The 14,190-nt window shown below is 34.8% G+C and overlaps 1 protein-coding gene across 1 annotated transcript; it reads left to right on the top strand.

Annotated features, from left to right (window-relative positions):
- Positions 1 to 7,556: 7,556 nt before the first annotated feature.
- Positions 7,557 to 13,252, top strand: LOC131933706 (elongation of very long chain fatty acids protein 4-like). The gene is made up of 9 exons (XM_059290338.1): positions 7,557 to 7,613; positions 7,867 to 7,964; positions 9,314 to 9,501; positions 10,206 to 10,292; positions 10,758 to 10,766; positions 10,914 to 10,970; positions 11,594 to 11,708; positions 12,090 to 12,217; positions 12,866 to 13,252. The coding sequence occupies exons 2-9, from the start codon at positions 7,910 to 7,912 to the stop codon at positions 13,100 to 13,102; spliced, it is 876 nt and encodes a 291-aa protein (XP_059146321.1). The 5' UTR covers positions 7,557 to 7,613; positions 7,867 to 7,909; the 3' UTR covers positions 13,103 to 13,252.
- The last annotated feature ends 938 nt before the right edge of the window (positions 13,253 to 14,190 follow it).

The following is a 14,190-nucleotide window of genomic DNA, read 5'->3' as shown; positions in this document are numbered from 1 at the left end:
TGCTTTTTTATAATGCAAAAATGTAACGTCGCAACATCTGAACCCCCCCCTCTCCCTCATCACACATCGTCACAAAATTACGGACCCCCCTCCCCCCTACGAGTGTGACGTCATTTATGGATGACCCCTTTGTGTACAGGTCTGTGTGTAATGCTTGTGTGTACAGGTCTGTGTGTAACATGCCTGTGTGTAAATGAATGTATTCACATGCATGTGTGTAAACTATTATGTGTACATACATGTGTGCAAATGATCGTGTGTACACACTTTTGTGTAATTGATAATGTGTACATGCCTGTGTGCTTTCGCTTTTGTGTATTTGTTTAGTAACTGTATTTAATTGTGCAAATAAGCTTTTATATTCATTTGATTGTACGTGTAAATGATTGTGTGCTTGCATTTGAGTTGAGGAGTGTATGATTGCATGCGTAAACAATCTCGCGTACACAATCGTATGTGACGTGCGTGTGTGTAGATGAATGGTGGTATATGTTGATAAACATGTTGATACTTTTGTTAATAATTGTGTTAAAAATTGTGTTGAATGGGCTTTAAAATTGTGTTTAAAATTATGTCAATAAGTCTGTTTGATACAATTTAATGAATGAAGATTCAGTGTGTGTAGATGATAATAATTTTGTTACTAATTGTGTCCAAAATTGGGCTAAAATGGGTTTTGAAATTGTGTTAGTAATCATGTCAATAAGTCTGATGACGATACAATTGATGAAAAATCAGTGTATGCTAAAGTTGTTGTATCTACCTAATTTAACAACATGGTCAAATAAAGACCGACAATGATTCTCAGTGATTAATAGCAGTTGATTTTAATATTAATTACTGTTAATTGTTGTTATAGCTAATATTCTAAAAGATATTCTAGACAAATCCATGTGACGTTCTGACGTCTGCCTGTGATTGTAACTGCAACAGTTTAAGCTGAACTGTTCTGATGCGCACACGTATGACAGACGACACTCGATATTGGTGAATAAATGGTGAATAAATGGTGAATAAATGGTGAATAAATGGTGAATAAATGGTGAATAAATGGTGAATAAATGGTGAATAAATGGTGAATAAATGGTGAATAAATGGTAAATAAATGGTGAATAAATGGTGAATAAATGGTGAATAAATGGTGAATAAATGGTGAATAAATGGTGAATAAATGGTGAATATATGGTGAATATATGGTGAATACATAGTGAATAAATGGTGAATAAATGGTGAATAAATGGTGAATAAATGGCGAATAAATGGTGAATAAATGGTGAATAAATGGTGAATAAATGGTGAATAAATGGCGAATAAATGGTGAATAAATGGTGAATACATGGTGAATAAATGATGAATAAATGTTAAATAAATGGTAAATAAATGGTGAATAAATGGTGAATAAATTGTGAATAAATGGTGAATAAATGGTAAATAAATGGTGAATAAATGGTGAATAAATAGTGAATAAATGGTAAATAAATGGTGAATAAATAGTGAATAAATGGTGAATAAATGATCATGGGCCTGATTTGAAACGATGTCTAATGCTAAATACAGATCATGTGATCACCTGAGATGATGTTCTACTTTTAATAAATATGCTAATATCACTTGTCTATGTGAATTCATTCATATTAAGTGTCAGGGGAAAGAACTATGTTTTTAAAAAATCCAGGGGAGGGAAAATGTCAAGTAGTAATACAATAGCTCTTTCTAGAAATAATCTGAAAAAGTTACAATTTTCTTTTTTTTAATTTTCACAAAATTACCTTTGTACTGCAATTCACCTTTTGAACTGTTATTATTTTTTTTTACACTGGGTATTTTTAATTTTTAAATGCAATAATTTATTTGTGCATAAGCTGTTGTATTTTTAAGTATTAATTGTCTTACATTTAAAAAAAAATAGTTTCGGCAATGAAGAAGACATATTGTCCTACTGTGATCTAGTACTCAACTGTACTAATCTTGTTACTTGTATTATATGTATATCATTTTTTATGCAAACCTACTCTTGCTGCCAACCATTGGGAAGGGAAAGCAGCAAGAGAGGAACAACATTAAACGCCAACCGGCAAAAAAAAAAAAGAAAAAACAATTTACTAAAGATTTCCGTGGAGAGAAGCATTATAATGAGTCTTAGAAGACTATTTTTCACGCCCTACGCTGTAGGGTGAATATTTCCAATGTAAACATGAGTGGGTGACTACATCATTTGTTTTTTTAACCCTGGGATAGAAAATGAACCCTGCCGTTGGGAGGTTTCGTTTCCTTTGGCACATTTTTCCGTGGCCTTGGTTGGACGGAACCGGACAACTCTTGTCCGATGGCCATGCATAATTAGTGAGTAGGCCTACATAAATCAAAAAAGATTTCAAATACGTCTAGGTTCAGTGCCGAAGAACCAAATCAAAACCAACTACTGTTCTGTCTAGACTTTATTATTATTATTTAAAAAAAAAAAAACTAATCTTGTTACTATTGCAAATTTGCATCAGTCCTCCCGAGCCGACGATGAACACCGTTATACTACAGCAGGGGTCTCCAAACTACGGCCCGCGGGCCGTATGCGGCCCGCGAGGTCCTCTCATCCGGCCCGCGGGTTTTGTTTGTTTTTTTTTTACCACGGAAGGGCGGGTAGGTTTTTATAAGCTTTTGCACAAGGAAGACTTTCCTAATATTAAAACTTTTGCATCAAAGTACCTTTCAAATTTTGGAACATCATACCTGTGTGAAGAAACATTTTCAAGAATGAAATAAGTGAAGAATAATTTGTGAGCAAACTTAGACCTCGAGTGTGTTGTCGGCCTCCGACAGTGTATCTTTCAGACTATTTTCTTCGGGGGGGGGGGGGGGCTTGAAATTTGTATATATTTCTATATAAATTATATTTCGTTGGGGGGGGGGGCGGTAGACGTTCTTCGGGGGGGGGGGGGGGGGGGGCGACACCACCCCCGAAGAGATGCTTTGAAGAAACTCTGGCCCCCGAACTGATATTTGATAGTTAATGCAGCCCTCGGGCTGAAAAGTTTGGAGACCCCTGTACTACAGTAAGCTGGCAGTCAAAGCTAACGCTGTAAATTATCGTACGGGGCGAAAGATTTATATATGTTATCAGCAAGAAACAAAACAAAAAGATTTCAATGAACTTGAATAGTCAAATAAGTGGACGATAGACGATAATTGAAAGTCGTATGGCTCTGCTACAGTCACTCTTAAATCCAATATTTGTAATAACTCTATGATTATCTGGTAGATTTGTCCGTACTTTTCTTTCTCCATCACCCATTGTTAAAAAATTGGCTTGTGAAAATATGTAAAGTAAACCAAACGGAAATTTGTTGCAGGGAAATACAAGCTTTAAGCCCAGAAAAGAATAAATAACATTTATATGTATTGTTATTGAGTTGTACATGCCTATGGGCAGGGGCGTAGCGAGGGGGGGGCGAGGGGTGTGGACCGCACCGGGTGACACCATTTAGGGGGGTGACACCAAGGCAAAAAATAGCAAAATATATAGAGAAAAACTCGAGGGGGGGGGGTGCAAATCGAAAGTTTGAGGGGGGGGGGTGCAAATCGAAAACTTGAGGGGGGGTGCAAATCGAAAGTTCGAGGGGGGGGGGTGCAAATCGAAAATTTGAAAGTTTGTCCCCGGGAAGGGTCGCTACGCCTCTGAGGGGGTGACACCATTAAGTGCCGCACCGGGTGACACCCGACCTCGCTACGCCACTGCCTATGGGCATTCGTTTTTGTATATATGTTACGGTCAAAGTCCGAAGTCGGCCAAAACACACATTGGCCGGCCAACGCGCGCATTGGCCAATATCGCTTCATATTGACCGGTCGAAGTCCGAAAGTTTACTTGATTTCGCTTTTATTTTTCGGTTTTTTATCCTTGTGTGAATAAGCTTGTACGTGTATTTGATTTTACGTGTATATGATTGTGGGCTTGTATTTGAGTTGAGTGTATGAATGTATGCTTAGACAATCGTATGTGACTTGCGTATGTGTATTCTAGAATGAATCATAATGTTGGACATCTTTATAAATCTAATAGATATAACAATAACGCTAACAATGAAGCAGCATGAAAGACAGTTTAAAATGTATTTTTAAATATTGAAATTAATTGTACTCCACTATAAAGTAGTAATCATTACCTTAATTAAACGATACCAAGAAATTCTAGTATAATGTGTATCTTAATCAAAAGCGTATGGGACGGCGTGGCATAGTGGTGTAGCGCTAGACGGCTAACCCGATAGGTTCGAGTTCGAATCCGGGTTCAAGTTAGTGATGGGTAACTAACCTACGTTAAGGAAACAAAGGCGGCTGGGCATAGAGCTGACCATACTAGCCCTTCATATGCCGAGGTCAATGAACATAATGAACTCTACTTCTTCTGTCTAATGGATCGGTGGGTCTAAAGAGAAATCTCTACCTAAACTTCCGAATTAAAATATTACACATTCAGATCAATTGTATCATAAGATCATTGCTGTTTTTTTTTTTTAAATAAATTTTTCAAACACAACAGAAATGAGATCGCAGCAACATTCGTCCTGTACGCCAGTACTTTATAAAAAAAAAACAATAAAGGCTCATCCATTAATGACGTCACGCTTAAAAAAAAAATTACCTCCCCCCTCCCTCCGTCACACATCGTCACATTCCCACCTAAAGTGGAGTCACATGCCTCAGGTTAAATCCATCTTGACATTGTTGGTACATTTTTTAAACATCTTTTTTTTTTCTTGCTACATATTGACTGGGCTTGGTCAACCTAGACTATTTAAATCAATTAGTATTCTAATTTATTGAAACTGTTTTCCAAAACGCGAAATAAAGGCTAAAAATCATTTTCTAAAAATTTGTTTATTTTAAAATGCAGAAGTGCGACGTCACACTATCTCACTATCTGTGATGTCGCAAAGTTAGGAAAGATTTGAACAAGGTAAAAAATAAACCGGGAGTGATCTCCCCTAAATTTTCTCGAATATTCTTATATAAAACAACAGGGGATGGGAACTCGGGATATAGTTATGATTTTTAATCAATTTTAAATACTTAAACTTTTTAAAATATAATAGCATCTCATAGAAAAAAGAATTGCGCACCAAGCGAACGCCAAATAAAGATGTTCATAATAGTGCGCAATATTATTAGTACTTTATAAATTTACATGCGTTTTTTGAGAAATCGGAAATATGATATATTTTCTATAGAAATTTCATTTCGTTCGGGGAGCGGTAGAATTTTTCGGGGGGGGGGGGGGGTGGCAGAGCCTCCCCGAAGGGATTCCTGGAAGAAGCTCTGCTGGGTACGGTGAGAGAGCTGAGTGGCACAACTGGAATACTGAGATCCCGAGGCCGAAACGTGTTCATGGTAACCACCTCTTTAAGCAGATGCTCTTTATATATATATATATATATATATATATATATATATATATATATATATATATATATATATATATATATATATATATATATATATATATATATATATATATATATATATATATATATATATATATATATATTTGATCAACTGGAACAAAAACATTTTAACTATCTGTATAAATGTCTTGGCTGCATGGCTCCCCTTAGGGGGGGGGGCGCCAAATTGAAAGTTTGAGGGGGGGGGGGTGCAAATCGAAAGTTTGAGGGGGGGTGCAAATGAAAGGTTCGAGGGGGGGGGGGGTGAAAATCGAAAGTTTGTCCCCGGACGCCGGGAAGTGTCGCTACGCCTCTGTGTACTTGTCTCTTTCAAATTCCAGCAGCTTATTAAACCCCACTGGAACTGGTACACTGTCCACATTTTCAGTTTTCTAATTTCTTGTTATCACCAGGAGGTTGGGAGACTCTTTCAGTATCTGTTAAAATATTGTCCTGTTCATTTAACATTATCATTGCATATTCGGTACAATTAATTACATCAAGGTCTTCATATTGAAATCGTCCCCAAATGGGGATCCAAAATATATAGATTCTAACTGACTTTTAAAATACTCTTACGCTTATCGAAAGGGATCTGAACTATACCAAAATATAAAACATATTCTTATTCTCTTTTAGTTTTTGATAAAGATAAAATAAAACATTAGATTTTAAAAAAATTAGCAATATTTATATTATACAATATTTTTAGTATTAAAAATTTATATTTATTTTCAATTAGTTTAAAGCTCCAATTAAGCAATGTGTTTGCACAGTTTGTGTGTTTTTCAATTTAAATTTTAAGTTATTTCCCTTTCCATTCGCTTTTTACTTTCTAGTATGCAAAGTATAGAGGAAGTATTGTAATCGTGCAATAAATAAACCGGGAGTGATATCCCCAAAACGTTCTCGAATATTCTTAAATAACTTTATTCTAGGTTTTCTCAGTACTTCGTCATATAGGCCTACTGAGTATATGGGATTTATTTTAATCGGGCAAAAATTCTAAATCCAGATTTATGAAAAGTTTGGCGTTTTACGCGTAATCGAGTCGGAAAAAAACTGGGCTTAGCAATTCTGTCCGTGTGTGTGTGTATGTCTGTAAACACGATAACTTGAGTACCGCTACAGCTAATTCGATGAAATTTCATATATAAGTATTATCATTTTTAATGGGTTTTTTTTAAAGTTACGCACTTTTTACTGAACTTCTTCCTTTAAATTTTAATGAATAAGAAAATGAGTATCATTGCGACCAAATACTTTTTTTTTACTACGTTTGAATCCGCTAGAAGCTCTTCATCTTTTATGGGAATACTAACATAGTCCATAACAAAATATACACAATTTAAAGATCAAACTGACTTAAGGCATGAGTTGTTTCAAAACGTTTGGCAAGTCTTTTCATGTTAATATGGCAAGCCAACCAGTTTTATTCATCTGTTTCTCGCTTTTTATTGCTTATGTTGTCCATTATTCATCATCGTCTCTTAAGTTTTTTTTTAACTTAATCTAGTTGCAATGGATGAATACATTTCAAAAGATGTGTTATTTTGTATTGAAAAAGTATTTATGACAATGACAGAAATCCGTTAAAAATATACAAATTGATTCTGGGTGGACTCAGGGAGGTTTACAGCCTTGAATCCGTATTCGAACGCGAGACTTTCGGGTTAGCATTCGCATGCTCTGCGAATCGGATATGCCATCCCAATTATAACGCGTGACGTTTTTCCTGTGAAAATTCATTGCTTATTTTATCTGAAAGAAATTAGCCTAGTTAAGGAATAAGTTTTGGTTAGATTTCGACATACGTAAAACACAAACGTCAACGCGTGCTACCGGTAATGATACAGTGAACTGTAATTGTAAGGATTGTACCAGCAACTGAACAAGACAGTCAACTGAAGGTATAACCACACCTGCACACAATTTGAACCTAACCAACACAATCTTTCGAGTTCTCACCTCCCTGTGTATCGATGCATGCAATTAACCAGGTTTAATTAACAGCCGGCTTCGGCCTTCGGAATAATTGCCAAATTGGCTGCTGAAAACTGTATTTTTTATGCAAAACGATATCCGTTTTACATAAAAATCCAATTCATACAAAGTCAGCCATCCGACACTATCTTATAGGCAAGTCGTCACCCGCTTTTGCTGTTTCTCTTTCAGGTTTACATCCAAACTTCCATTACATTCATATATATATATATATATATATATATAATGTGTACGTATATGTATATATATGTATGTATATATATATATATATATATATATATATATATATATATATATATATATATATATATTTATATATATATATATATATATATATATATATATATATATATATATATATATATATATATATATATATATTGCAAAATATAATATTTTCAATATTTCTTGGCGTTCTCTGCAGGCCTATCTACTGCAGATAGAAGGCAGTGATAAGGAACCAAAAAATGGAATTGCTCGACCAATTTAACGCCTATTATGACGAGATAATGAAGTATAGAGGTAAGTGATTGTAATTAAGGGTAGAGTGTTGCTGTGTAAGGATGTGTTGTGTAATTGAAAGTAGGGTGGTGTGTATGTATTCTTGTGTGAGCAATGTATAGATGACGTCATGTATAGAGATATACCAGAGTATAAAAAGGTTATATAAAAGGTATAGCAAGGTCTTTAAGTATAGATGGAGTAGAGTAGAGTTCATCTAACTGTGTAGCCAGGGAATCTACCGTTGCGTCATGGTGCGGAGGCTACGTCATTGGTGTGTTGATATGACGGTAGAGTGGTCGAAGATATGGAACTAGGCGTGGGATTTGAACCATTGTCAATCGCATTTATTACCATAGCTCTACTTCTGCACCGTACCTAGTCCTTCTATACAAAGATTTGGATGTAATATGAGAAATAAAGTTTGAAATTTTTGACAGTGTTTTATTGTATTTGCTCTTAGTTAAAAAAAAACATAAAAAATAAACAGATATTCAAATTAGGTTTCTTTTCTTATAATGAGGTGTTTTTTTAAAGGCCCGCTTTTTTACATTAGAAATATTTATAGCCTGATTGTAATACACGTTTTATTTGGCTACTTTTTTTATCTAACGCAATTTGCTATCAAAATTCTTGATGATCTATTACACGTTTTATAAGGCAACTTTTGTATCTAGGGGTCATCCATAATTGGCGTCACACTTTTTTTGACGATTTTTACCTCCCCCCTCCCCTACATCACTAAAAAAGAAAGATCCATCCTAAGATAACGCCACAGCTCATCCTACAACCCCCCTCAAAATTGCAATTCAATTTTTCTTAAAATACGATATTTTTTCCAAAATCTTGTCTGAACTTTCTGTCAACAGAGTATTTTAATCAATTCCTATTACAATTTATTAAAACAGTTTTCTAAAACGCGAAATAACGGCTAAAGTTTATTTTCTAACATTGCTTTTTTTATAAATGCAAAAGTGTGACGTCACACCATCTGAACCCCCCCCCCCCTCCCCCTCATCACACCGTCACAAAATTAGGACCCCATACGAGTGTGACGTCATTTATGAACGACCCCACCTATAACGCAAAATATTTTTATAACAAAATTTCTGATGATCGTTTTATCTTGCAACTTTTGTACCTAGAGCGCAAGACATTGTTCCAACAAAATTGTTCATGTTCTGTTGCACATTTTATCTGGTAACTTTTGTACCTATATCTCAAGACATTTTTCCAACAAAATTGCTCATGTCTGTTGCACATTTTATCTGGCAACTTTTGAACCTATATCTCAAGACATTTTTCCAACAAAATTGCTCATGTTCTGTTACACATTTTATCTGGCAACTTTTGTTGTGATTCTCCCCCAGAGCCACTGTGTGATGGCTACCCACTACTTGACTCACCAGCGGGGGTCCTAGCCTTGTCCGTCCTCTACTTGCTCGTGGTATGGCAAGGTCCCAAATGGATGGAACACCGCAAGCCCATCAATTTGAAAGTCCCAATTTTTATTTATAATATTTGTATGGTCATCATTGCATCAACCATTGCTTTTGGGGTGAGTTATTGTTGTTGTTTATTTTCAAGCCCATCAATTTAAAAGTTCTAATTTTTATTTACAATATTTTTATGGTTATCATTGCATCAACCATTGCTTTTGGGGTGAGTTATTGTTTTTTCCAGCCGATTAATTTAAAAAGTTAATATAATATTTGTTTGGTTATAATTGCATAAATTATTTCTTTTTGGGGTTAGCTATTGTCTTTTTTTTTCAAGTCGATCAACCTTTAAAGTACCCAGTTTTCATATATGTTTTTATCTTCATTGATGCATCAAACATTTCTCTTGGGTTGAATTATTGTTAGTTTTTATTTCATTTTTGCAAAAGATATAAGCTATTTTTTCTTACGTAGCATCCAAACATTTCTAATTTACTGTTCATTATTGCATGCATCTATTATTTTTTTTCCATTTAGTTATCATTTGGTCATCAATAATAAATGTTTTTTCACCTAATCCCCCCCCCCCACTATAATGAGTTTATTAATTTGCAATAATTGATTTGGATATTTTTCGACGATAATCCTTATATTAGATCATTTATAATTTTGAGTATTCTGTTGAAATATGAAAACAATTTCTTTTATAATCTCTGGCACGGGAGATAATCCTTACAGATCTCTTAGAATGTGATGCCTTGTGCCATCGTGAAGATAACATGTCATTAGCTTCTAGTGAGCTGATATTTTTTTCTAACCACAGGGTATCCACTCCATCATCATGATAGGTGGCCTCAAGGTCTTCTGTGAGAACTCCAACAACACACGAAACTTTTCAGACGAGGATGTGGTGAGTTATGCCCCTTATCTTTGAGTAGCTTCCCTTTTCTTTAGTATAATTCGTATACTTAAATTATCTTACATAATCCAAAACTTTAGTATTATAATATTCATTATTTGTCGAAATTGCTTTAGTACCGTCCATTAACCTAGTACGAATTTAGCTAATTATATTATTCGTTTATAAAATAACTTGGTATCATCAGGGAGGGTGAGGGTGGTAGTCATGGTAACAAGGCTTAAATTAGAGCTAGGGTTAAAGTATTTATAGATAGGCCTACGTCTCAACTTTTTTTTTCTAAAACAAATAGACCTTGTTTTTGTCATAATAAATACAGAAACAAAGGGATTTATAAAGGAAGAGATACAGACAATAAAAAACAGAATACTTACACTGTGTAATATCTTGTAAAAACATGCAATCATTTATTATCATACGAAAAAATATTAATGAACATCTTATATTTTTCCTCAGATATTTTACGTAAGTAATGAAATTAAGTTTTATTTGGTTAAACGTATTCGTCATCCCACATAATGAAGCGGATTTATTAATCTTTTAGCTCCTTTAAGATTTCAAATATGAACATAAAATGATCGCAGATGTTAATTAAATTTTTTTAAATTTCAGTACGTGAACTTGGGCTGGCTGTTTTTTATATCAAAGTATATTGAGTTCCTCGATACAGTAGGTTTTTTTTTTGTATACATAGTTGCACTTTTAACATTGAATTTAGCTGTTAATTATTACTAAATCATTGTTTGTGTACGGAAGATAGTGGATCATCATCTTTTCCCGCCCAAGACAAGGGGCAGATGAAGTAGAGTGTTTATTCAGAGACCTTGAAGGGGTAGTGTGGTCAGCACTATGCCAAGCCTCTTTTGCTTTTCCTAACCTAAGTTAGGTACCCATTACAGCTGGGTGGACTCAGGGACGTTCTACTGACCCGGATTAGAACTCGAGAAAAATTTCTTTCAGGCATCGAATATTTCTCACAATCAAGATCTGGTGACCATGCAATGTGACATCAAATTTGACTTAATTAGATGCATAATTATTTTTTTTATACATTAATTAAATTTTCCTATCTAAAGTACTATATACCGAGCTATTATTATATTATTGTGTTCAATTTGTGCGCAATAGTTTTTAGTCATACAATCATTTCATAAGCCTGGGCTGTTTAAACAGGGAAACTCTACTTCATCTGCCCTATAGGTAGCCCTGCACTGGGCCATTAGTACGTTATACCACGTGTTATCAATTTTGACCAGTGATCTTTGACCTCTCCCTCCCCCCCCCCCCCTTAGGTTTTCTTCATCCTACGTAAGAAGAACAACCAGGTGACATTCTTGCACGTGTACCATCACACCTCCATGGCTCTGCTCACCTGGATCGGGCTCAAGTTTTTCTCCGGGGGCAACAGTGAGTACTTAACTTTACCTACACTGAGCTGTAGACTCACGCATTATTTTTTTTTTGTGAGGTCGGTAACAATTCTCTCTGAGTTTCTTTCAGGCATCTCTACCCCTGTCACCGAACGAAATGGAATTTATATAGAAAATACATACTTTTACCAGTGTCCGACCCCGGGAAAAATTTAGTCCATCCACTCTCCCCCTTCCCGAAATATTCAAATTCCCCCTCCCCCTCCTCCTCCTCTCCCCCGCCCTTGCCCCGAAAAAAAAAGTCTGAAAGAATCACTGATTCAGCTTCGAGACGAGTTTTACATGGATCTCAATGAGGCCGTGTTAGAGTTAAAAAGTTACAATGGTGTAGAACACAGACCATCTCTTGTGTCCCCAGATATAGCATACGGCATAGTCAACAGCTTTGTCCACGTCATCATGTACTCGTACTACGCTCTGTCTGCCCTGGGTCCAGAGATGAGAAAGTATCTGTGGTGGAAGAAGTATCTGACCAAACTACAGATAGTAAGTCAGGATAGAGTCGGTTGTTTGTTGTGTAAGGACAGTACGGGTCGTTTGTTATATCAGGACAGTATGGGTCAGTTGTTGTATGTGGAGTATGGGTCGCTTGTTGTATAAAGACAGTATGGGTATAATATCTGGACAATATCTATAGTTTAAAATCAACATTTTACAAATGGTTTAAGAACACTTTACTTTCTAATTATTTCTAGTTTAAATGAATTCAAATATTGAAAATATTTTTTTTAAATCTATTATAAAAAGCTGTTGAATGCATTAAAAGTTGAAAGTAACAAAACATACAATTTCTTTCTTTAATAAAAGCATTGGTCGCTAAAATAGGTAGATATAGCCAATGCTTTAATTAAAGAAATCACATTTGTTTTAATAATATTTCTTTATTAAAAATGTTCAGTGCATTTAAAGCTTTATTATAATGTTTTTTTTTAATATTTGTATTGCTTGTAATTATTTCTAGTTTAAATAAACAAACCAATGTTTATAAATTGTCCACTGCTCCTTTTTGTAGCTATATTATTTCTTTAAAAAAAACAGCAACATTTAATCAACCTTTACTGAATCGTTTACAACTACTGTATTGTCTTTAGTTTTAAATATTTTATAAAAATGTTTCACTTTCCTTCTCACTAGGGCCAGTTTGTCGTCCTGCTCATTTACGCTGCTTGGAATGAAATGTTCGGATGTCCGTTTTCTAGAATATTCGTGAACATCTGCATAGTCTACATCCTCACCATCCTCCTTCTCTTCATCAACTTCTACATCAGGGCCTACCTCTCCTCCAACAGGCAAGCCAGAGAGGATGCCGCGCAAAAACTGCGCGATGAAGGGGAGAGCAACACAAATGAAGCAGTTAAAAAAGTGAACTGATTCCCACTGATGTTGCAAAGATTTGAACTTACAGGTCACAACAAAAGAGAAAAAAAATGTTGTCATCTATAGACGTATTAGTATTGATTACTAATTAGAATTGAAAGACATTTATTTAGAAGAACGTTTTTGCGATAACAGATAAAATGCTATCGTTTAATAATAAATTGATGTCTCCCATATTTAAATGTTTGTTGATACTTCTCTAACGAAATCTTTGGGAGACTCTCTAAGTTGATGAGTATATAACATGGTTGAGGCAGTTCGATGAGTATATAACATGGCTGAGGCATTTCAATGAGTATCATAGTTGAGGAAAAACTTGACAAAATATAGAGAATTAGTTATTTTAATTATGTGTGAAAATTCGTTTATTTCGTGAAATGTCGTTTATCTATCTGAAACAGTAGGCCTACTCAAGCTCTACGTTCCTATTCCGGTTACCGGAAATCGCTGAAAAGTTGACACAGAACTACAAATTCAATATACTACTTATATATTAAATTTCATCAACCTAGCTGTAACGGTACTTAAGTTATCGTGTTACAAATACACATACAGAGAGAGACAAAGATACAAAATTGCAAAATTATGTTTTTCCGACTCAAACAGGCGTAAAACGTCCAGATTTGTGAAAGTCTCGAATTCGAGTGTTTGCCCGATTACAATATTTCCTCAATACTTCGTATACGAGAAAGTAAAAACAACATATACAATCTACATATTCTGTCCTATGGAAAATCAGGTTTTAAAAAAGCAGATTTTGGTTTGGCAGAATATGATTAATGACCTCTGGGATACCGGGAATTCCGGGGTCAAATTTTTAAAAAGATTGTTTTGTTTTCTTAGATACGTTCAACGATTAGGTATGTAAACGATTGTGTATATAACAAAAAAATGCAAATTAACTCATATAAATACATAATACATTGCTTGAAAATTTCCAATATTGATTGAGAAAAATAAAACTTGAATTGTGTGACGGTATGTTCCCGTTAGCCAAAGAACATGTTTATCAACTAGCCACTGATACTTTGATGAAAACATCTGACAGTGCCCAACCTGTTTTTATCTGGAGTTATTTCCCT

Source organism: Physella acuta, unplaced genomic scaffold (assembly GCF_028476545.2).
Source record: "Physella acuta isolate Inbredline_101_S28 unplaced genomic scaffold, ASM2847654v3 ptg002602l, whole genome shotgun sequence".
Classification (NCBI taxonomy): Eukaryota; Metazoa; Mollusca; class Gastropoda; family Physidae; genus Physella; species Physella acuta.
This window is presented reverse-complemented; position numbering and strand designations above follow the sequence as displayed.

Bases quoted from the DNA above. Each gene is read 5' to 3' on its own strand.
- LOC131933706 (XM_059290338.1), top strand. From the start codon at position 7,910: ATGGAATTGCTCGACCAATTTAACGCCTATTATGACGAGATAATGAAG. The intron at 7,965-9,313 runs GTAAGTGATTGT...ATTCTCCCCCAG, and splicing joins CGAGATAATGAAGTATAGAG to AGCCACTGTGTGATGGCTAC. The intron at 12,218-12,865 runs GTAAGTCAGGAT...CCTTCTCACTAG, and splicing joins ATCTGACCAAACTACAGATA to GGCCAGTTTGTCGTCCTGCT.